At 41.9% G+C, this 11,221-nt stretch overlaps 1 protein-coding gene across 1 annotated transcript; it reads right to left on the bottom strand.

The window, feature by feature from the left end:
- Positions 1-3,458: 3,458 nt before the first annotated feature.
- LOC311040564 (kelch-like protein 38) lies at positions 3,459-8,312 on the bottom strand. The gene is made up of 5 exons (XM_084050895.1): positions 8,172-8,312; positions 5,738-6,958; positions 5,078-5,219; positions 4,761-4,866; positions 3,459-4,364 (listed from the first exon to the last, which is right to left on the bottom strand). The coding sequence occupies exons 2-5, from the start codon at positions 6,955-6,957 to the stop codon at positions 4,075-4,077; spliced, it is 1,758 nt and encodes a 585-aa protein (XP_083907021.1). The 5' UTR covers position 6,958; positions 8,172-8,312; the 3' UTR covers positions 3,459-4,074.
- Positions 8,313-11,221: the final 2,909 nt, after the last annotated feature.

Below are 11,221 nucleotides of genomic sequence, written 5' to 3'. Positions count from 1 at the left end.
TGCAGTTCTTCCAGGAACCAACAGGGGCCTGTGTATCTTCTCAATCACTCACTGCCAAGTGCCAACATTGTGACACACAGCTTGTTGTGAGTGTTGCAAGCAGGCCAGGCATGCTGATGTAGATGTTCTGCAGTCTCAACCCTATTGTAAGCTATAGTACGCAAACGTTCAAAAACGTTTCTTTAGTCATTTTCAAGTTATTAGTGTAAGTCCAATCAATTTGTTGAGATAATTTGTTCAAATGTAGCACGTTAACTATTATTAAATGTACTCATCAATGGACCTGAAGCATCAGGAACAAGTGTGCTTGCTGTTTTATGTGCAGAATAGATGTCACACTGGTCGCCCCAATATAGCCTATGGAAAAGGTTATTCTCAAGTTTAAAAAAATGTCACATGAGGACACATACAGTAGTGTAGGTGTGTTCTTATTATAGATTACAATTTAAAGTGCCAACTAATATGTTCCAGCCTGCAGCATTGACTTTTCCTTAGCCTCATAGGAGGTTAATGATGCCTGCATGAGTCCTTTGTTGGGTGCAGTAACAAAGTGCATCCAAGGTTCACAAAGTAAAACTTTTACAATAGCATTTCTGTTAGTAGTTTTTTCTTTATTGTTTGTGTATTACGTTTTGTTTAACATCATTGTGGTTCTTCAAAATATATGGAGGTCAATTCCAAGAATAGGTGAACATAATAATGTTGCCTTTGGAAAGTCCCAACAAATGCTTGGTCGCTTTTGAGTGCCTGAGTGGGAAGCTATGATCTAAGGCTCATTATAGTGTGTGTAGTTAAGTTAAGTTAAATTACTCATAAATACCCATGACTTCTTATTAGTACTCTGCTTAGTGTTAGTGTAGACATAGGATAGTACATACATAAAAAGGTTGTTATGGGGAAGAGTTCTTGGATAACATCTCTCTCTCTCGCTCTCTGTTTTTGTTGTGATAGTCATAGGACAGCTGGACCGTGCTTGACACCCCAAAAAATATAAGCACACACACACACACACACACACACACACACACACACACACACACACACACACACACACACACACACACACACACACACACACACACACACACACACACACACACACACACACACACACACACACACACACACACGAACACCTGTTGCTGTTCCTCCTGAACAAATTTCATCACTCGCAGTGTTGTGAAACCACGGTCATTAGTTGGTACCCTCTCCCGTCCTCTCTCTCTCTCCCTCTCTCTCTCTGTGTCTCTCTGTCCCCCCCTGTCTTTCTCACATCTGCCAACTAGCACAGCAACCAACAGGCCAACAAGGCCACATGCTTCACGTGGTATAACATTCCCCCCCTTGTTTGTTTCTCAAAATATCCCCAGTTCACCTAGTTTTTCCAGTCCCCCACCTTTTTGTGCCCACCCCCCATTCAACTGTCACCTCTGACTTGCTGGTGGAGAGTAAGAACCAGTGACTTGGGTTTCAGAAAGAAATGTAAATTCCATCCCTTGTAATGACTCCTCTTTCTTCACACAATATGCCTAACATTATTGGTGTCCAAAAGTAATTGCGGATACATACTATATTATGTCATCAATTCAGATGGTGCTTATCCTCGTTATTTCAAATAATTTTGCAGGCAATCATTAATATTATCAAATTGTATAATTTATGTATATAAGACATTATTGGGACGTGATCCTTGAGGCTCAGTGGGCAGGGTGTGTTTGTGAGTTAAAATCTGGTGTGTAGCATTATGTGATAAGTCATGTGATGTCTATCTCCCCTCTTTCGCTGTCTCGCCAGACCCGTAACACTCTATACGGGTCTTATTTTGTCTGTATCTTTGATGTACAAACAGGTGGAGCAAAGCAATTGGAACAAGCTGTTTCAATTTGTTACTGCTGGATATGTACTGTAACACTGTGAGAGGATATCTTTTATAAGTCATCTTCTATATGTAGGCTACTGGATGACTGGAACTGGTCTGGGCATGTACAGCTTGTGTGTGGAGCGGAGCGTGACCAGGGGGGTTATAGACTGACTAGACACACAAGGTACATGTGCCGCTCACTCAGGTTGCAACTGGTGTCAAGTGACCCAGCAGCACAGCCACACGTCAGAGAGGAAGATAAAGACAAGGCTACACCAAAGAATGATTTGAATATTTATTGATATGTATAAAAAAAAAACAGTAAATGCAAAATGACAGCAATGCTGAAAATGTAAACAAGAAATAACTGTGCAAAAACATGAGTAAACAAATTTAAAACATCCATAAAAATGTAAATGTACCTCAAATATTGTCTTTGAAACATGTACATTTGCTGCAATATCAAAAACAAACAAGGTGGAATTGCACACATACTGTTAGCTTTCAGTTAAACAACAAAAATCACCTTCACCCTTTTAATGAAGGCATCAATACACAGAACATGCACATGTAAGTAAAGTAAGTAGGTCGGAGAGGCTCATTGTCGGTGTCAACCAGCGCGCGGAAGTCTATCCCTGTATTGCAATGCGCTAGACCCCTGGGGGATGGATTGCTGAGGTGGAGCGCAACACCAACCATCTGCTCCCAGTAGCTACTTACCGATATGTCTTGCCACACCCAAGCCGTGCTACGCATACGCTGAGTTGGCGGTGCCCGGTATCGAACACACGACCTTGTGACCTTGTGGTCGAAAGGCAAGTGCTCTACCGACTGGACACAAACCTAATAATATAGTTCTCATCACGTTGATCTATTTTCTAGGAAATGAACAATACATGGCCGAACGCTAGTTTCATACAGTAAAAACAAAGGAATGTTTTACTTGCATTGCCATTTGCATGCATACAGTTCATGTTAGTCTAGTTTGTTTTAACTATGGAATCTACATTTTATATATTCCTTTTTTTAGTCAATCACATACAGTATACAAACCCATACCCTGCTATATTTGTGACATGCCCCAAACTCATCGTCTGTTATATGAAAAGTCAGGTCCGTCTTGATGACATGACTATTTAGAGATAATTAGTCTCCTGGCATCCTGGTGGCGCTATAATAGGCCAATGTGAAAAGGGTGGAATTTCTTCCTCGGCCTAGTGGGAATGTGCGTGCAAAGTTTCACTGCAATGGCTTCATGATTTGAGGCATTTTGTTCAAAACAAACCACTCCTGCAATCTTAGCCAAAAGATCCGTCTTGATCACATGACTATAGAGATAATGTGTACCGATTTGCGTGATGTTTGGACAAAATCTATAGGAGTAATATAAAAATATATGTTTTGCAAAAATCAGCCTCCAGGTGGCGCTATAACAGGCCAATGTGAAAAATGTGGCCTCCAGTGAGTGTGCGTGCACAGTTTCACACCGATCGGGCCGCCGGCGCCGGAGCTTAGCTGTATACAGACGAACGGACGAACACACACACACACACACACACACACACACACACACACACACACACACACACACACACACACACACACACACACACACACACACACACACACACACACACACACACACACACACACACACACACAGGGGCAAAATCATAGTCTCAGCCATGCCTTTGGCCTGGCGGAGACAATAATGCTCTTAGTCTTACTAATATTGATATACAAAAAGATTATAATCATTTGATCAATAGAATGTTGTGACAATGACAACATAAAAATATAATTCAAAGCATGACCCAGAGGTTCACTGACAAGAGCAGCAGGTTCAGTCCTGTGGATGAACAGCTGGGCGCAGCCCTGAATTAGACACTCAGTCATGGGCTTTCAACATGACAAGTGAAATCTCATGATTTAGAGCAAGCTGAAAATAGTTCTTTGATCCATTGTGAAGTTAGACGGTTAGAATGTGTTTCAGACTGTCTGGCTGGATAACTTGTTTTTGGAGGCTTTGGTGTCATGCACAAGCAATACCAAAATCCCCACTAGAAAAATGCATATTCTACAAAGGTGAGGGAAATATAACGTATAGGACACCAGACCAATGGAAAAATGCATTCCCTTGGATTAGAAATGTTTAGATTACTTCATGTGTGCTTGATTTTTCTTATCAGTTATTTGAATGACTAATAAGTCAATTATGATTTTGCCCACATCTGGGATACACATGTCAGAGACACTGAACCGTGGTCAAACAGTTTATATGGCAGAGCCCCCTTTGATGTCCAAGCATCTGTAATGGGGTCATAGCACTCAAAATTGTCGGAGTCCTCTATGACGTCATGGCCATTGATAAAGCGTCCCCCCGTCACACAGAGCTTGTTGTTGAGCACTGTAGCAGAATGGTGCATCCTCCTCTCCTTCAGGTTGGCACGCTTGATGAACCGGTTGGCCTTCGTGTCATAAGCAATCATTCGCCTGGTGTATCCTGTGACAGCAAAAGCAGAAATTAATATGGTAGTTAAAGTAGATACGGATCCACCAGGCGCTAACGTTGTTCAGTGCTGTGATGCAACGCTGGGATTCAGGGTCAAAAATTCCTCTCTCATCAAAAATGAGATGTATTCTGGACATTAGAAAAGAGGTGGGAAATTCGTATTTCTGAATTCCTTATTGTGATTTTTTTATTACGTGATATTGAGACAATAAATGGGTTTGTCTGGCTGTGGAATGAGGAACACACTGACAAGGGGGATTGTTGACTGTGGAGATTCCCTCTTTCTACTCAAATGGAAAGGCATAAAAGTCAATAAAATACAAGACTAGCCCCGGTGTTATCTGCTGTACCGATAACACTGCCATTATAATGAATTACTTCAGTTACCTCCGATGATGTAGATTTTGTCATCAAGGACAACAGCAGGAGCTGACACATTCTTCACTGTCCTGTTTTCCATTTTACACCACAGGTTCCTGGCGATGTGATAGACCTACAACAAAAAGAGTCCAAAATGAATATTTGACTAATTTATACCCTCTCACCGTTAAATGAACACTGTGATTCAAATGATTTTGAAGTGTGGGTGAATAGATTAGTGAATGAATGAAAGGAACAAATAAACAATCGCTCAAACAAAAAGTGAATGGGTGCATTAACAAACAAAGGAATAAATGAATTAATAAGACCACATTGTATTTTACCTGTATGATTCTGACAGGGTTCTGCATGTCATCTTCTCCTCCAAACATGTAGATTCTCTGGTCAATAGCAGCCACTGCTGGATGCAGCACAGCTTCAGGCATGGGTGCCATAGACTCCCACTGGTTGAACATGCTGTTGTACCTGTGGTTACACATTATTTTAAATTCTACTGAATACCGTGACATAATACTGTAGGCCTAAAATGTAACATTTACATTTAATACGCATTTTATGTGTATGTGGTAATAGTATCTTCTGTAGTATTTGTGAATGGGGGGAGCGGGGTAATATGCTGGCATGCATTCCAGGATCGGGCCTCAAAAGTAAGAACAACAACCTATTATATTATAAGATTCGTCAAAAGGGGGTCTTTAACCATTTTCTTGCATCATTAGGTGAGCATTCTTTCTCAAGAAAAGAAGGTAAGGGGGGGCTTCAGGATTATGTTCTGTAAGAAAGTTACTGTATTAAAGATATAACATGAACATTTAAATGAATTGACTATTCCATTCATGGATCTTTCTCAACATAGTATGTGCCCTCCACTGAACTATAGTACCAGTTGTTGGCAACAGTTTGAAAATGGTAAAGCAACCGATTTTCCTGTTAGAGATAGCAAAGATCAACATGACCTTATTATAGCAATGCATTCTTCTCACCTTTCTACACTGTTGCACACGTGCTTATCAGCCCCGAGGCCTCCGAGGACAAAGATAAAGTGGAGGTAGGAAACACTCTGGTGGGCAAAGTGTGGTTCCAGCATGGGCTCTGCCATCCGCCACTGGTTGGTCTTCAGGGAGAGCGTGTAGACACTCCTGCTGACCTGGTTGTGCTTGGTGTTTGTGGTCAGGCCCCCTAGAACATAAAGGACACTATGGAGGCAGACGTAGGAGGCTTTGTAAAGACGGAGGGGCAGCTTGGCTAGCCACCGCCACTGCTGGCTCGTCTCATCAAAGGTCAAGGCGTCCCTTGAGGTCTGCTCACTGTTTTTCCTTCCTCCCACTAACACCAGCGTCTCACAGCAGGTGTAGCGCCGAGGCGCTACCCACAGTGATTTCAAGTCAATTACGCTGCTGTCAACGTATTTGCAACAAACGGAGAACATGAGACGTCGGACAGATTCGATAAGCTCTGTGCAGAGGGTGGAAGACTGGATCAGTGGATCGTTGGCAATGAACTGGAACAGGAAGGTCGGGTGAATGTAGCGAAGGCGTACCTTTTTGAATAGGTCACTGATGGCACCGCGTCGGGATACAGGATCATGGTGGATCCACGCCACAAGGGTTTCGAAGACCTGTTCTTCCTCCGCACACAGGCTGTCGTCTTCCAGGTATCCCGTGAGCTCCGGCAGCGAGAGCTCACACAGATCCTCCGATGCGGACACGTCTGAGAAGCTCTTCATAGCCATCTCCTTGGCCTTTTCTCTCAAGCTATTGCAACTGAGGATCTCAGAGAGCCTTATCATGCTTAAACAGTTGTCTGGGCACAGGTGCTCCTGGAGGAAAGCAGAGCATGCCTCAAAAAGGTGGTCATATTGCAACATAGACGCCGCTTGCATCAGTGGCAGCACAGTCTCCATGGTGATGCTCATGAGTCCTGTGTAAACATAGTCAATGACACCACTCAGAATGGCTGATGTGATGCCCTTCACATCGATCTTGGTCATCTGACTTTCCATGAAGTTATTGCAGAACATGGCTCTGAAGTACGGGCTGCTGGAGACCAGGACGTTGCGGTGACATGGGATCTCTGTGTAGTCTGAGCAGAGTATCACATCAGTTAGGATATTGTCCTGTCTCAGTCTGTTGAGCTGTAAAAGTAGATTGGAGGACAGATCTGTATCCTTGTAGTGGAAGATATCAGCTGGCCGTCTGTCCATGCTGGGAAGGAGAGAGATAATTACTGTGTGATGTTGCATTCAACAGCCTTGGCCATAAAGGCCCCTTGGATTCATCTGTCTAGAGGAGATTTAGTACTCAGCATCAGACAACCAACAACTTTACCTTAGTATTATTCGCCCACATACCACATCATTTAGAATAAAATCATGTTCGCTAGAACATTGCTTCTTATCAGAAATGATATTAGACATGCTCTCTAGGGCTATAACTATGGGGCATTCTAGGTCATTCGACCGTAGGGCTGGCTACAGCATAGAGCAGCAATCATGTTGGAACTGGCTATAGACCAGCTGTGACTTTATGTATTTGGGGCAAACAGCATTCTGATTTAAGCTCACTTGTCAGAACCATGAGGCCATGTCCATGTACAAACATCACTGTGACTTACTGTCAGGGATAAACATGTCTGAGAATAAGATCAAGGTCATACAAGTTCAATTTCATGTTCCTGTTTATTGCCATAAACTGCTGGAGTGAGTATCACTATAAATATTGTGATGCTTTGTCATTCACAACAAATTTAAGAGATACACCAAATCATAGGCCATATGTAGCCGATATGATCATATTGTAATGCATGCCACTTGACTATTATGTCAGGTGGCCTGACAGGTGAACCTTGCCAGTATATTTCCTCAGCACTCATTTTCTTATACTATATTTTATTGGTAAGACCTGGGACAGTCTGATCACTGTGGAGACTGTTTGGCCTTTGAGAGTCTAAGTGGATCACAGCAGAAACACCTTTATGTTGCATGGTCAACTCACGGTCGCCTTTGTGTTCTGTGGATGGATATTAATGTGTTCAAAGAGGATTAATGTAACTGCAAGTGGTGTATCAATGTGTTGGACAGCAGAAGAAGAAAAAAAAATAGGCAAATGATCGAGTCATTTGTTTAACCACTTTTTAACCACCAAATCTCTTAGCCGATTTACACGTTGTGACGCGTTGAGCTTGTAGTTCTGCTATTTTTACTGCAGAATAGTGACGTTCAATGGTTAATATTAGACATTTACTAATATAAAAAATCATGATTATAGCTTGACTGTATGATATTGAATATTCAATGCTCTGCAATGCTGTGCAATATTTCTCTGAAGCTTTTACAAGAGAATCGAAAGATACAGAATGGGAAAATGTTCCCATTCTCACAATATGTATGAATTGTACAAGTTGCAATATATCTCTTACCTGTCGTTATTTGTTCTCTCTTTTATATATGCTCTGCAGGCGTCCTCTGTGTTCAAAGCAGAAACTCAATGAATGAAAATACAATGAATTGACATTTTGCTGTACTTTCTCCTCTGGTCTCTCGTGTTGATGCTCTGTGCCTATGTGTTCCAGAGGGGGCTGTCTCTTTGTAGGAGCATGCATTGCGCTGTTTGTTGTTATGATCTCTTTCCACTAGGCACTCATGTCCTAAAAATAGTAACGCTCTTTAGCAACTCCCCAGCAGACTCACATGTGACTATAAACTTTTTTCCCAGTATCTCACTCCCCATCTCAATTTTCTACAAACACCCCCCCCCCCCACCGCTCCTCTTCTCCTCTTTTAATCCCCTTTCCCTCTTCTCTTCGATCTCCCCCAATGTCACATGGTCCAGCACGTCCATTACGATATAACCGCTATTAGATGACAGTTTGGCAGCTATGGTTGATTAACAGTGTAGCTGGCTGATGGGATGGTGGGCTGAAGGGATAGCTGTCTGGCAGGCAGGCTGGCCAGGTGGTTTCATATTTACTTTAACAAACAGTATTTGGTTACCAAGGAAGTGGAATAAATACAGAGATGTAAGAATGTCAGAAACAAAAATAAAATAATAACATCATGCCAAAAGCAAGTTCAAGAAATATAATTTCTCAGTTCCTCTTCAGTATATATCCGCAACACAGATATATATACTATGTGTACATGTGTAGATTTAAAAATAAAATCCTCTCTCTTTCTCTCTGTGTTGTGATGAGGTAGACACCTCATCACAAGTTGGCCTTACCATCCATAAAGGGAAAACAAGAATCCTCAAGGTCAATATAACAAACAGAGACCCGGTGATGCTGGAGGGAACAGCACTTGAGGAAGTAAAAGCCTTTACATACTTAGGCAGTGTCTTAGACAGTCAGGGCGGCACGGATGCAGACGTCAGAGACAGAATCGGCAAGGCAAGAGCCGCATTCATCCAACTAAAGAACATCTGAAGCTCTAAAGAAATCAGCCAGCGGACAAAGCTCAGACTCTTCAGCTCAAACGTCAAGCCAGTAGTACTGTACGGATCAGAGACGTGGAGGACAACAAAGACCACAACTATGAAGGTACAAACATTCATAAACAGCTGCCTGAGGAGGATCCTGAGCATTCGCTGGCCAGACACCATCAGCAATACCGATCTCTGGCAGAGAGCGGGTCTACCACCAGTGGAAGAGGAGAATAAGAGAAGAAGGTGGGGATGGATTGGCCACACACTCCGGAAGCCCATTACCAGCATCATGAGACAAGTCTTTCTCTCTCTCTTCCCCTTGCTCCCTTTCTTCTTCTTCCCTTTCTATTTCATGGAAATAACAAAATAATGGAGCTTGCACAAAAACGAATTTCACCCATTGTTTTATGATGCTTCATCACAAGGGCAGATATGTGATAGCTAATATGACCATGCAAGATCACATATTTAGTCCATAAACAGCTTGTGTTAATCATCAAACTACTGCTGAACAACTGCTGAACCAAGATGGCAGTTAGACTGTTGGGCAGCACACACAGACATGGTAACTTCTCAAATGATGCTTCATGATGAGTAGTATATGAACATCACTGTGGATCTCAACTTCACAGCACCATCTAGTGTAGCCTATATGCCTGGAGAAATGTCTTATAGTATTTAGACAAAGTCAACATCAGCCTATCTTACACAATAAAATCAGGAAACCTCTGTCCTTCTGTCTGTCCTTGTTCATTTTTTCCCTCAGTGGGTTGACCAATCGATCTGAATATTTCATCGCTGGATCCAGGTGTTACCAAGTTTGCATAGGTCTATCTATGCATAGCCTAGGTTACTCTATACAATATTCAATTTCCATCACATCAATTAGTCATGTTTTCCACTACCTTACAATGTATTATTTTGGCATACAGTACAAGAGCCACCTCCCACCTTTGTTGTCTTCATCTTGGATTTTGGAACAAAAAAAGGTGGGATGATGTGGGACATTTGTACCTATGGGTTTTAGAGTAGGCCCATGCTGTTCAAGCTATTGGTTTTGAACTCTGACATGACGTGCTGTGCATTGGACTTCTTTCAGATCTGCTCTACTTTCTCAGTTCCTCTTCCGTTTATGGCTTAGTTACAAGTGAAGTGGCTCAGTCAGTAATGTGTAGTCTATATGATGCTTCATCACATAGCCTAACCAGTCTCTATTTGCCCTGGGTGAGGGAAGTGATAAAAGGGCTTAGGGCTAAATGATAACTGTTGCCTTTATTATCCATTCAAATGCATGTCATTCATGCAAAATCACTAGTTTAGGCCAGGACAAAAATGCAAATAAACTTTGTTTGTGTTTTATCAAAAGGATAAAACACAAAAAAGCTTGTGGTCCATTGTGATTGCAATAGGAACATCAGGTGGATCCACACATTCTGAAGGTAATAATACTGGTCTCAGAAGGTAAAATACTCAACCAAACAGCACCATCTAGTGTATCTTCCTGGAGAAAAACATTATGTGTGCATATTGCACTTTTTATTTTATTTGATCAATACCCATGTATTTTAGACACTTTCTTTAGGATTTTAAAATGAATCAAAAAAGACATACTGTGTATATTCATGAGCATAAACAACTCACAATTACAAACTATTAGGGCAGAAGAAAAACAAATATCCAAGAGGGTTCCCAGTATACCTGCACAATAAAATTATTAACACTCAGGATTTGACTGTGTTTTTCATGGACCTTCATGACATCTCTCCAGACAACAAGAAACTTCCCAGATCATTATATCCAAGCACAACAGCCAACCTGCTACCCCTAAACCTGTGGTTTGAGAAGTCCAGCAACTTCCCCCGAGCTGCAAACAGTTCAATACAGTTCTGTACTAGTGCATAACTGTGCATTTGATTCACTCTGGTACTTCGCGCATCATTTATTTGTTTCTATACAGTCTTCATCTACTGCCCTCTTGACATTGTAATGACAGACCTTAACCTTGCATCTATTTCCAGTGAAGAGATTTGGTGTGGGAAGGGAGCC

This window comes from Gymnoscopelus microlampas (genome assembly GCF_963454915.1).
Source record: "Gymnoscopelus microlampas genome assembly, chromosome: 3".
Taxonomy (NCBI): domain Eukaryota; kingdom Metazoa; phylum Chordata; class Actinopteri; order Myctophiformes; family Myctophidae; genus Gymnoscopelus; species Gymnoscopelus microlampas.
The sequence above is the reverse complement of the archived record's forward strand: the minus strand, read 5'-3'. Positions and strand labels throughout refer to the sequence as shown.

What these genes read in the sequence shown, in the direction of transcription:
- LOC311040564 (XM_084050895.1), bottom strand. Translation starts at nt 6,957, where the DNA reads ATGGACAGACGGCCAGCTGATATCTTCCACTACAAGGATACAGATCTG. An exon ending in GTGTGCAACAGTGTAGAAAG is followed by an intron (nt 5,220 to 5,737) that starts GTGAGAAGAATG and finishes GTGTAACCACAG; the next exon opens with GTACAACAGCATGTTCAACC. An exon ending in CAAAATCTACATCATCGGAG is followed by an intron (nt 4,365 to 4,760) that starts GTAACTGAAGTA and finishes TTGCTGTCACAG; the next exon opens with GATACACCAGGCGAATGATT.